A 12,620-nucleotide genomic window follows, 5' to 3' on the forward strand; every position below is an offset into this window, starting at 1 on the left:
CCAGGAGGTGGGTGGGTTACACATTCAGATTCCTGTGTTCATTGGTTCTCCTGGCCCCCTGCCCATTGCTCATCCTGTTGTTTCCTTGTCCCTGCCTCCCCCATATCTACACGCCCTTTTCTTTTGTCCTTGGGGTCAATTCTCTTGGCCTCTGTTCTGAGACCCTGCTTGTGCTTGTTCTGCAGAACATATTGAAGAGGACCCCTCCTGAGTCTGATGAAGAAGTGCAGGCCACACAGGCTTATGATGCACTTGAGAAGGTAAGGGGCACTAGCCCACTCTCCACTAGCAGTGCCATAGCCAACACAGCTGTAGGTAGTGAACCCAATGGCTGCAGGGATTCCCAGCAGCATGGAACTTCTATCAGGGACAGACTGAAATGCTCACATGATCTTACTGCTCATCTGTACCACATGCTCCTCAGGGGTAAGCAGGGAGCCCAAGGGCAAGAACTAGCCAGAGACTGAGGCTAGCACAGTCCCTGCTGAAGTAATTTAAGCAAGGGGCTGCTGGACATGAATGATGACAGATAAGTTTCTTTAGTTTTTGTTCTGGGCTCTCTCTCCTATGTGCTGATTGGCTGTTCACTCCCTTTGTCTTTCATTTATCCCAGTGGATTTAAACAGAAACCTACATCGCAGTAACTGCACCTGTGGTCTAGCAAGGGCACCCTCTCTCGGGAGGAGAACCCAAAGCTCTCTCCCTCCTGACCAGAGTTTTCCCAGGATGCACAGGGCCCTGCCTGCACCAAAGTCTGACTTGCAGGAGAACATCTCAGTAGGCCTGATGCGAAAGCATTAGTTGTTAAATTCATGGGGGAGCTTTTTCTGAACTATAAGTTTCTCTTTTTGCAGCTTGTAGCTTTGATATCTCTGTTCCAAGAATAGGTAATCACCAGACAATGGGTTTCTTCCTATGGCACAGCTTCAAAGGGCTGGGTCCAGAGATGGGAATTTGCATTCACCTCCTCCCAAATACTTCCTAAGAAACCCTTTCAACTTTGCTTGTCCCAAAGGCTTTCTTGTCTGGCATATTGTCTAAAGCTTGGAAGCTTATAATGCTGGTCACATCTCCCCCCTAGAAAAGTTGCACACAATTCTACGACAAAAATGTAATGAATTCCAAAGATACTTCATTCAAAATAAGGGCTTTTCAAGGCTACTGCAGGAAACTCCTATATCTGTCTCATAGACACCCCAAAAATCATGGCATTAATGTACCACTCACACAATCAATCTGTATGTGGTTTCTCTTTTCCCGACCTTTTTTCTGTTTAGACTGAAGCTTCTGTGGGCAGGGCTGTCTGGTAATTCCTGTTCACACCATGCCTGGCACAAAAGGGTTCTGCTCCTGGTTGGTCACTATAGTAATAAACATGATAAACAGGGCAATAATTTGTGTTGGAGGGATCATGATGCCACCCTTGTCACTGCAGGTATTTGCCCCCCTGCCCCTCCTCAACTACTCAGATCAGTTTTGGTGCATGGCTTGCTATACAATCCCTCCCCTTCCCAAGTCTCATAGAAGTGAGTCTCCCACAGCACAGCATCTAGAGTACAGGAATTTGGGACAGCTGGGTGTGGGGAAGAACATCACGCTCTGGTGGTCACCAGTTGGTCAATTGTGATGGACTGGTCAATCCTGGAGAGCCTCCCAGTCGGTCATGAACTCTGGGGGTGGAGCAGGACTGCTGCTAAGGCAGGCTGCTGGCCGACTCTGGTGACATGCTGCTGGCCCATTCCCAGAAGCAGCCAGCATGGCCCTGAGGCCCCACAACTCCTTGTATGTGGAGGGGAGGTAGGGGACAGGAGACTCTGCACGCTGCTCCTGCCTGCAAGCACTGCCTCCTGCAGCTGCCATGGGCCGGGAACTGTGGCCCAAGGGATGGTGCCAGCAGAGAGGGACAGCACATGAAGCCACGTGCCCTCTGCCTCCCACTCCCCCAAGACCAAGGGGCCTGTTGGCCTCTTCTGGGAGCAGCATGGGGCCAAGGCAGACAGAGCTGGCCTTAGTCTCACTGTGCTGTCAACTGGGAGCCACCTGCAGTAAGTGCCACTCATTGGGAGGCCACACTCCAACCACAGCCCCCTCCCACAGCCAGCACCCTATATGCCCCTGTACCCCAAGCACCAGCCCTAAGCACTCCCCCAGAGCCAGCACCCCATACCCCCTCCTATAACCCACGCCCCTACCCCAGGTTCAGGCCAGAGCCCCCTACCACACTGCAAACCCCTCAGACCCAGCCCAGAGCCCTCACCCCCTGCCAAATCCCAACCCCCTGCCCCAGCCCAGTGAAAGTGAGAGTGTGTGGGGGACAGTGAGCAATGCGGGGGAGGGGGAGGTGTAGTGAATGGGGCAAGGCTTTGGGGAAGAGGTGGGGTAGATCTTGCTTGGGATGCTGTTAAAATTCAGAAAGTGATCGTCAGCACAAGAAGGTTGGAGACCACCGTCACACACCCTGGAGCAAAGTGGGTCGTAGATTGTACTTGAGCTAGTCTTGCCAGTTGGCATGTTGCTCCCTTCTGTAAATCCACATTGCTACGCACTGTTAGCGGCTGCTGGGTTTCAATCCCATTAGACATCTCTATACTGCTGAAGAGCATCTTCCTGAAGTGGGGAGAGGGACCACAATTTAGTGGAGGAGGAGCCAAGTCGGAACCATGGGGGTTGGTGGTTATGTATTATCTCATAACATTTCAGTTTTCTGTATGCCTGACATGTTGCCTGTAGGAAGTATTGCTCCCAGCTAATCAGTGACTTGACCAGACTTCCAAGAAATAATAGTATTTTGAAGCATTCACTACTTCCCACAGATCCCGGTATTATCCTAGCACCAAAGAGCCCTTCATGACAGGTGCTGTACAAAGACAGGGCTGACAGCTTGAAACATGTATGGTGCTAGAACTAAATATAAGCAGGAGACAAGAGATTGGAGTACAAAGAAACACTAGTGGTTCACATGATAGCCTGTGATCTTTATATGCCGGCAGCCTACCCCTTGTTGATTTTTTTTGTAGGCATCGCTAACAAAGGTGGGATTTGAACATGGATAGTGGGCAGACTAAACATTTGCAAAACTCAAGTCTGAAGGTGTTTGTTCGAAAATGTAACTAGTAGCCAACAGAGGCTGGTAGCCAGAGGCAGAAGCTGACCCTTTGAGACCGAATGATGGGTAGTAGCATGATGGAGGCTCAGGTGGAGAAAGGCCGTGAAAGGCTTTTCATGTAGAATACAAGTAGCTTAGGTCTGACATGACACAGAAGGGAGTGCCAGTGCAGCCAGGCAGAGCAAGGGGTGTCGTGGTCAAAACAACAGGCTAGGAGAGTGCTCCTTGCAGCAATATTTTTAACAGCTACAAACAGGACAGGCCTAGATTTGTCAAAACCAAACACAAGGAGGTTGCACTAATGGAGACATGAGGGGCAACACACCTTGCTCAGAGCAAAACTCTGTCAGGGACAATACCTTCCTCCTCCCTCCTCCCCCCCAGGGAGGAAAAGTTGTTTGGCTGAGAAAGCACAGCATCCGCACTTGGGAAAATAAGCTTCTGGGAGAAAGAGTTCTGAATTTTGTGCCACCTACATCTATTGTATCCACTCCCAACAACCTCTCTCTTCTTCCTCTCTGCAGCTCATAAAGGATTGCAATGAGAATGTCCAGCGCATGAAGAGCACTGAGGAGTTGATCTACTTAAGACAAAAGATTGATTTTGAGTGCAAGGTGAGAACTGACCCACTCTGATTTTTATTTTAGTTTTCCCTACTACCCTGGCCCCGCGCCACTCACCCATCACTACGCCCTCTGTCCACCCTCTCCACATGGATGACCTAATATAGATCACTCAGAAAACAGAGCTGCAGTGCAAGGTGAGACACTTGCCCCCTTGCTCAGTAACCTGACCCACTATCGTACATCTACTCAGCACCTCACTCCTGTACAAAGAAGGGAATGAAAGCTGATCTTGGGGTTTACTCCACTGAATTACGCCAGGGACAAGAAGAGGCAGGGGAAACATTTCCCTTGCCCTGGAGCTGGAAGAAGCAGACTCAGGTCATGACTTGCCACCAAAAAGGAGGGGAGATGAGAGCAATCTCATCTTATGTTTTCATCAGGGTTCCAGGTAAACTCCAGCTCCGATGCAGCAACTCCAGTGGCTTTTCTGATCATGGCGTTCTTCCCTCTCCTACAGATATTCCCACTGGTCTCACAATCAAGGCGGCTGGTGAAGTGTGGTGAGCTGATGGCACTGGATTTCAGCAGTTTAAGCGCCAAGTGGAAACTCAGCACCCGCCCCATCTACCTGCACCTCTTCAATGACCGCCTGCTCCTGTCCCGGCCCAGGGAGTGAGTCCCTCAGACTTCACCTCTCACAGATCTCCTTACTTTTGAATCCAGAAAGGGGTGGGAATGTTGGTGATACAGCATCTCTTCCCCATCACACAACAACCTTTATTGGGTAGATTACTCAATTGAGCAATCTTATATTACATGAAGAGCCTGCAAACTTTATTATGCAGTGCCTTCACTTCCAAACTCTTAATTACCACATTCTTATGTCATTCTACATATCTTGCTTCCCCTACTTCACAGCACAATTTAATTCAGTTTAGTTTTATTAAAGGCTACAGCATTTCTCCCCCAACCTGTTTTTGCTTAAGGACTTTATGGAGACCTGAGAGCCAATGGGAATATGGCATGACAAGAAGCTGAAACCAGAATAATTGAGGAAAAGCGATTCTTTGGTTCTGACTTTTTGTATTAGTTGTAAAATATATTTAACCAGATTCTGATGAAAACTTGGAAGGAAAAATTGCCTGAAAGATTGAAATACTCCTGCCCCATCCCTAGAGGGCTAAGAAAAATCCTGTTCCAATTCTCTGGTCATCCAAAGAGACCTCTAGCAAAAAAACCAGGGAAGATGAGACTTAACATATTTAAGGTAGAAACCCCTCCCCATGCCTGTTAAGTCTTCTTGACCTATCAAGGCAGCAAGAAAAGGCCCAAACCCAATGCTTTAACCTGAGTAAGTCACTTTTAAAGCTAACACAGTTTCTCTAATTCTCCCTCTCTTCCCCTTTAGGAATGGGCGCTTTGTTGTGTTTGATCATGCTGCATTTTCAGATGTGCGTGGGGAGAAGTGTGAGATGAAGCTGCATGGGACAAACAAAAACATTTTCCGCCTTTTTCTACTTAAGAACAACCAGGGGAAAAGAGTGGAATTCCTCTTCCGCACAGAGACACAGTAAGAGCCAGACATTATTCCCACTGACTCCTGACCCCACTTATAGACATGGTTGCAGTTGCCAAAACTCTCATCTAGGGATGTTAGAGGGATTAAATGGTTAGCTGATAATCATTAGCTCAATGGTTAACCTTCGCGGTTAAACTCTATGTCACCGCTGGGTGCCTGTGAGTCTAGAAGCCACTGGGGGCATTTAACCATGTAACTGACTGAAATCTAATCGGTTACACAGTTCGTGGGTTTTTTAATTTCTACATCTCTACCCTGTACCTCTCTCAGCTGCCTTGATTCCAAACACGCCCCGCTGCTTCTGTGATTCAGAAGACACTATTATAATGAAGTTGCACATCTCCCACCCCATTTTCCAACTATCTTACTCCCTGTCATCTTGACCGCCTTAATTCCATTCTCTGATCCATCTTTCTCCATCCTGTCCTGTACCCAATAACTCTTTCCCCACCCTCTTCTCAGTTACCCTATCAAACTAGCCAGGCAGATATCTCAAGCTCCTAACACCATGCCTGGGCTATTCACCCACAATATGTGGGAAATTTTGTTTTTCAACCCACTTCCCTTCCCTCCTCCACTTTGCCTCAGAGTCTCACTAACCCTTCTGTTTTCCTCAAGAGGTGGTGGCAGACACTTTTCTCCAATCCCTGGCTGCTCCACTCCTCTCTCCCAGCATCTGTATTTTGATGTTTTCTAGCAGTGAGAAGCTGCGGTGGATCTCCGCTCTTGCGCCACCACAAGGAGAACCAGATCTCTTGGAAAGCCCTGGTGAGACTGCTTAGGCATTGTAGGGATGGGTGGGAGGACTTGCCTTGGGGGCAGAGTTATGAACCAGTAAGGAGGGAGATACTAAGGTAACATGGCCCTTGGTAACAAGTGACTCCCAAGAGGAGCATTCATCCTCCCCTTCACTTATTTTACAATCATCAAACTTGACACTCTTACCCCCCTTCCACACCCCCCCCCCCCGTGATCTCCCAACGATGCCTTCAGTCTGTACCTTTCCCATCCCCTCCACAGCCTTACCCCTAACAGGAGCACACTTCCACCTCCCCACTTTTCAGGTACTAGGCTGCACCCTAATTATGTCTCCTTCGCCCCTCAGGTGTTGTGCCTGCCCCTCTCTTTCTTCCTCCCTGGGAGAGAACATGATACCTCATACTTGGCAATCCCTCTCCCACCTCACACTCTGCACCCTTCTCTCACTTAGACTCACCTCAGGTTCAGTGCATACGGACATACAAAGCTCGGGAGAATGATGAACTGGCCCTGGAGAAAGCAGATATCATCATGGTCATGCAGAACAGCAATGATGGTGAGTGGAATCAGTGGTGATCTTCCTGGGTGGGAGGAAGAGGTGAGAACTGAGCTGTATTAGGGTATCTTTTTGATGACAGGTTCATCAGGCTATATTACGGATGGAAGGGGGCTCTCTTCTCAGAGAGTATCTTGCCCTTGCATATGAGACTGGGATGAGAGACTCCCTTGCCTGCATTTTATCTGGAGTCTCACTAAACAAATAGACTATGTGGCCTCTGGGCTGCAAGGGGCTCTTCTTTTGGCTGGTGTTTCGTTCCTTCTTTTTCAGTTGGGATGGGGCTTTTTGGGGGGCTGGGATGAAAAGGAGAAATCTCAGTCAGTTTGTCCTATGCATTCTGTGTTTGCCTTCACCGCTGCAGGATGGATGGAAGGAGTGAAACTCTCAGATGGAGAGAGAGGTTGGTTTCCCTCTGAGCATGTGGAACTGATCTCCAGCAAACATGCACGCCAGATGAACCTAAAGGAGGAACAGCGTGTGAAGAATGCCAAACAGCAGGTCTTCTGCAAGAAATAGGACTCCACCGTGTTCCCTATAAGCTGTGTGCTTGGGTGGCCACCCAGGAGAGATTCAGATGCCAACCATTTGATTAGAAGAGCATCCACAGCTGGCAGCATGTATTTCTACTGGTGGTGCACAACCACCCATGCCTTGGTGCACATAACAAAATGTATTCTACACATGGATGGAAAAAATTAGAGGGAACATTGCTCTCCACTTCCTGTTGCACCCTGTACAATCTCTTTGGCACGGAGAAACCTGATTAAGAAACCTTCTTTCTACCGCATACTGGAAAAAACAACTCTGCAGAAATAAAAAGAAATGAGCACTTAGTACTGTCAGACAAAGTGCTGCTACTAAAGAAAGCAGGAACTCAGCAAGGAGTAAATATGTTTACTTCTACTGCCTCTGTAGTCATGGTGAGACCAAGGAAGAAAAAGAAGCTGCATATACTGCTTGCTTTGTAATAGTAGGGAGGGAACATAAATAGAGCAGAGGATTGAGAGTCAGGAGTGTTGGCAATCTCTTTGCCTGACTTTGTCACTGACAAGATGTGTGACTTTGGGCAAGTCACGTCAGAACTCTGCCTCAGTTTCCCCATCTGTAAAACGGGGATAATACTTATCTACCTCACGGAATGTTGTGAGGCTAAATTCACTTGCATTTGTAAAGCGCTTTGAGTTCTTGAGAAGGAAGGCACTAAAGATGTACAAAGCACACTGTAGTTAAGGTTGAGAAGAGCTTTCCATTACAAACTCTTCTTAGGGTTCTTTAAGTGGTCTTAATTTCCACATATTTCCATTTAGGATTATATATAATGGGCCAAATTTTCTGTCTATGTTATTGGGTACAATTCCATTGACTTCACAACCTTTCTGCATTTTTATACCAGCTGAGTTTATCCCAGAATCTCAGCACAACAACTGATTTTAGTTAGTATGAGAAAAATCCATTTGAGTTATGTGAGCACGAGCAAAGACATGTTTCCCTCTAAAATGTTTTTCAGATTTTTTTGGCAAAAGTTTTAAAAATGATCAGTGATTTTTAGGAGGTCAACCTGAGATACTTTGAAGGAGCCTGATATTCAGGAAGTTCTGTTCTCCTGCCTTTGGAAAACACAATCAATCATTAGTCACTTTTGTGTCACCATCATTAGTCACTTTTGAAGGTCTTAACCAAGGTTTTGTCTTACAGGTTGGCACAGGCCCCATACTTACATTTAAATGTTTAACACAGGAAAATGGAACCACACTGCATATACCTAATCTATTATAGCAGACATGATGCAACATTTTGCACAATTATAAATCATGAAGAAATCCATAGATTTTTTGGGGGGCAAAACATGTAACTGCAGATAGCTGAGGTTCCATTTCTGTGCTAAGTCATCAGGTGTTAAGTGTTTTATGTGCAGAATCTGTCCACTCGAGAAAATTGCTTCAACTGTAAAATACTTTTCCTTCTGTGTTAAAGGAAGGTTTTTGTCTGTAATTATGCTAAGACAATATCTAGGTTGAAAATTTAAACACACCCAAGTATGAAAGCAACACATTTAGCCTTCTTGCTTCTAATGTATTTGAAGAATTATTGACCCTTGTATCTCTGGATCTTTGTAATACATTTTTTGCCCTTTCGATTTACCATTTATATTGTATCTGGCCTAGTTTGTTCCAGCCTATTTATACCAGTCATTTGAGCTGGACTTACACTTAAAAAGTAAGTTTTTTTGACCTAATAAACTTATGCACTTCTCCAGTTAGGATATATAAGTGTACCTGTTCCGTTTCATCTAGTTTATCTATTCATAGAACCACAAGCTCTGATGCCTGTAATAGCTTCCAACATTTGAACATAACTCTCACCGCAAAAGACTAATTTTTCATATATGACTACCCTCAAGATTTCAGCTGGGAAAGACTTAGCTGTCTTCTCTGCATTGACAACTTTAATTATTTCTACAGCAGCCATGGCACAGAACATTACATGGTGAAGTTAAGACTGTCCCTGCAGTCTTCATATGAAATGCATCATCTGTCACCAATCATCCGTACACCTGGTGAGCTGGAAGCAGTGCCATTCTTACCCATATGCAGAATACTCAGCTGCATAGGGCACTTGAAAATCTGGGACACCACTGGGTTCACCCACCTACCTCTTTCTATCCCTGTTCTGTGGCTCTGCTTCCTCTAGAAGCTAATTAACTTGAGTGAAAAAACCTGCCAGAGCTATTAGCAGAACATTGAACCTATGAAAGAGCCCTTCAAGTGGTAATGAAACCATGTAACAGGCATTTTGCCAATCCCAGGTATATACTGTCAGCTTCTGAATTTACTGTATTAGTCTACAGCCCAGGGTCTCCAACTCAATTTACCTTAGGGCCAGTGCCAGTCCTCAGATCCTCCTAGCAGGCCAGCAGACACCCCATTCTGGCAGCGGTCTCTATGTTCCTCCCTTCTCTTCCTGTGTGCCCCACCTGCCCATCTCCTAGACCCAGCTGCTGCCCCCACGTGATTTAACCTCCTTTCCCCAGGAGCTCTCACTGCCACTGCAGCAGGGCTAGAGTAGCTTCTGGCTGCTAGCTTTGCACCCATTGCTGGCATGTTCCTCTGGCCCGGGGCGGCGTGTTCAGATGTAATGCAACAAACAGAACCTGGAACCTCTGGAGCTTAATGCACGAGCCTCTATGGCAGGCTGTCAAGCAGACTCATTGTTCTCTCTGGAAGTGATCTCAGGCGACTAGATGGGACAATACATCACACCCGGAAGATGTGTGGGTTACAGCGAGTAGGGATGTGAAGGACTAGTCAACCATCCAATATGCAAATGCTTATCAGATGGTCAACAGGATAGTCGACTAGTCGCTTCCCCCTCCTTGCTGCCTCTATCAGAAAGCAGCAGCACCACATGGTGCTTGGGACGCATTTCAAAGCAGCAATGCCGTGTAGAACCTGGGGTCAGTGGGGGAGTCCCCAGCTGATCCCCAACTCCACGGGGCACTGCCACTTTGAAATGCTGTGAGGAGCCTGACCTGGGCTCCTCATGGTGTTTCAAAGCAGCAGCACAACATGGATCCCAGAGTCTCCAGCTGACCCCGGGCTCCATGAGGCGCTTTCACCTTTGAAGTGTTAACAGCCCTAAAGCCATTGCTACACTTCAAAGGCGGAGGTGCCCTATCAACTAATGGAATAGTCAATTACAATTTAACATCTCTAACACCGAGCCATCCCATCCAGAGGATGGCTTGAGACAGCCACCCTGGGCCTTGCACTTTGGTTGGAGTGGTTGCCGTGGGGTCTCTCCCATTCTATGGATGGGACAGTCTAACATACTCAGGTTAGCCTGCAGAACCCTAGGTGGGCTGGGGCCAGCAGCAAGGGTTGGGCCCCCAACACTCACCACAGCAGCAGGAGCCATGGTGAAGCAGAGCAACCAGGCTGGTCTGAGAGATGGCAGATGAGCAGAGCAGAGGTTGCTGAGTCGCTCTGCTTCCTCACAGCTTCTGCAGCCACAGTGAGTGCATGGTTGGGGCAGTGACCCCTGCTGCTGCTCTACACCAGGCTCCCCAGCAATCTCAAAATCTGCATGCCTCAGGAGACCGGGCTTGAGGGAAGGTGTTTAATGGGGAGAGGTGGGATGGGGGTGGGCTTGTGGGAAGTGTACAGACACATATACCCCCAAGACTCATGTTCCGGTAGCTGCCCACAGACTACATTGTGGAACTGCTCAGGCCATACATGGCCCGCAGGCTGTGAGTTTGAGACCTCTGGTCTACAGAAGCTTAGTTTCAAATACGCTTTAAAAATATTTTGTTAATGTGTTGCTGAAGATTATAGAAATCACATCTCTAAAAAATTGTCCCCCAGGCTGCCATTGAACATAGGGGGCACCCCTTTAGTAGTACTAAATAGGGCTGCATAAATCCTAAGGACAGCCCTTCCTAGGAGGATGACCTATTGAGAGAGGATATCTACCATACTGATACTGAAAGACAAGGTGGTTATGATGTCCTACTAGCCATGCAAAAGACTGGCCCACAGACTGTACAGTGCCTCCTTAGAGGAGAATGAAAACTGATCCTAGGTCCACTTTTAACAGCTGAAATTTAATACTTGGAAAGAAGGTAAAGGTAACAACTCCAGATTGGAGGAAGTGACAGACTAAGAAAGGTAATCCTCAGCCACCCTCCTAAACTCCCATCATAGTCCAAATACAAGATTCCAAGCTTCATGCATACGTGGTACAAATGAAAACTGGTACAAACTCATGGTTCTCATGAGTTCATCTTCCTAAATCACCCTTATGGAGTGCACAATCTTTGAACGGTGATAAGTCTCTGGGGGTAACCGTGTTAATCTTTTACTCCTCATTATCTTCAAAAACAAAGACTAACAGATTTGCGTGGGTATTAGCTTTTGTGGTAAAATCCACTTTGCCTACATCTGATAAAGTGGGTTTTACCAGGAAAGCTTATGCCCAAATAAATGTTAGTCTTTCCTAGTTATAATCTTTGCATTACTCAAGTGAATAAGCCTGCATGAGAACTCTCATGTCAGAGAGGCAGTCTCAGATTCAGTGATGCAGTAAGGACACCACAGGTCTGTTTCTGAAGGGGGAACTTTGTAATAACATTGAGATTAGACCCATTATCCATCTAGAACACAACCTTAACAGTGATTAGTACTAGATACTTCAGAGGAAGTTACAAGAAATCCTGCAACAGGAAACTATCAAACAATCTTTCTATAGGGACAGTTCATGTATTACCTGTCGCAGGTAAACTGGCACAAACCTCTAAGCATAAGATTTACCCTATCTAAAAATAAATCTTAAAAAAATCACTATTGAAACCGATGTTCTCATTAACTATATAAATTGATTTTTTTTTTTGTTGGTAACCTGCTAAATTCTTAGTCTCAATTCTATTGTGGCATTGAGTTCTATAGGCTTACTGTGCACTGGATTAATACAGATAAAGAGTATTTCCTTTTATCTATACGTCCTTCCAATTGGACAAATGTTCCCTTGTTTTCCCTTGTTATTTTAGGAGAGACCGAGCACTTGTGTTTTTTGTTCCATTTCTACACCAATTGGTTTTATACATCTAAAATCAGCTGCAGAGTATTACAGCTTCTTTCCTAGCCATCTCTCAATGCACGAAAAAAAATAATCTGTAGAAAGTGGGACTGATAAGGCTTGCTGTATCATTCAGCCCAGTCTTTGTAACAGAAGCAATATCAGGGCCTCATCCAAAAGCAATGACGGACAGCAATAATTTGCTTCACCACTAAGGTTGCAATGAATGACCTGAACAGAAAGTGCAGGGTCACTGCCAGCGACTTCCCTATCATACAGAGACAGGAGCCCCAAAATACCACTGGGACAGATGGGCAAATAGGATCTATGAGAAGGCCCCAGCCCACTCTGTCTTTCCATTTCATTAGCAGAAATCAGAGACCTCTCTCACCAATGAGCCTACATCACCCCCCTCCCTCATCTAGTTGCTCAACTACATCATCTAGTTGCTCATCCATTTCTTTAAGTGCCAAGGGT

The 12,620-nt window shown here is 46.4% G+C and overlaps 1 protein-coding gene across 6 annotated transcripts in view; it reads left to right on the forward strand.

Annotated features, from left to right (window-relative positions):
* ARHGEF5 (Rho guanine nucleotide exchange factor 5) overlaps nucleotides 1-8,839 on the forward strand; it is a 52,486-nt gene extending 43,647 nt beyond the window's left edge. For all 6 annotated transcript variants that reach the window (XM_089771428.1, XM_014576050.4, XM_075901550.2 and 3 more), the window contains 7 exons: nucleotides 186-260; nucleotides 3,631-3,720; nucleotides 4,190-4,344; nucleotides 5,081-5,242; nucleotides 5,949-6,019; nucleotides 6,462-6,566; nucleotides 6,931-8,839. In XM_089771428.1, coding sequence (XP_089627554.1) covers nucleotides 186-260; nucleotides 3,631-3,720; nucleotides 4,190-4,344; nucleotides 5,081-5,242; nucleotides 5,949-6,019; nucleotides 6,462-6,566; nucleotides 6,931-7,085 — 813 coding nt within the window. In that variant the 3' untranslated portion in view covers nucleotides 7,086-8,839. The remainder of the gene's footprint in view (nucleotides 1-185; nucleotides 261-3,630; nucleotides 3,721-4,189; nucleotides 4,345-5,080; nucleotides 5,243-5,948; nucleotides 6,020-6,461; nucleotides 6,567-6,930) is intronic.
* Nucleotides 8,840-12,620: the final 3,781 nt, after the last annotated feature.

The sequence above is a fragment of the Pelodiscus sinensis genome, chromosome 1, assembly GCF_052426305.1.
Source record: "Pelodiscus sinensis isolate ZL-2025 chromosome 1, ASM5242630v1, whole genome shotgun sequence".
NCBI classification, from domain to species: domain Eukaryota; kingdom Metazoa; phylum Chordata; order Testudines; family Trionychidae; genus Pelodiscus; species Pelodiscus sinensis.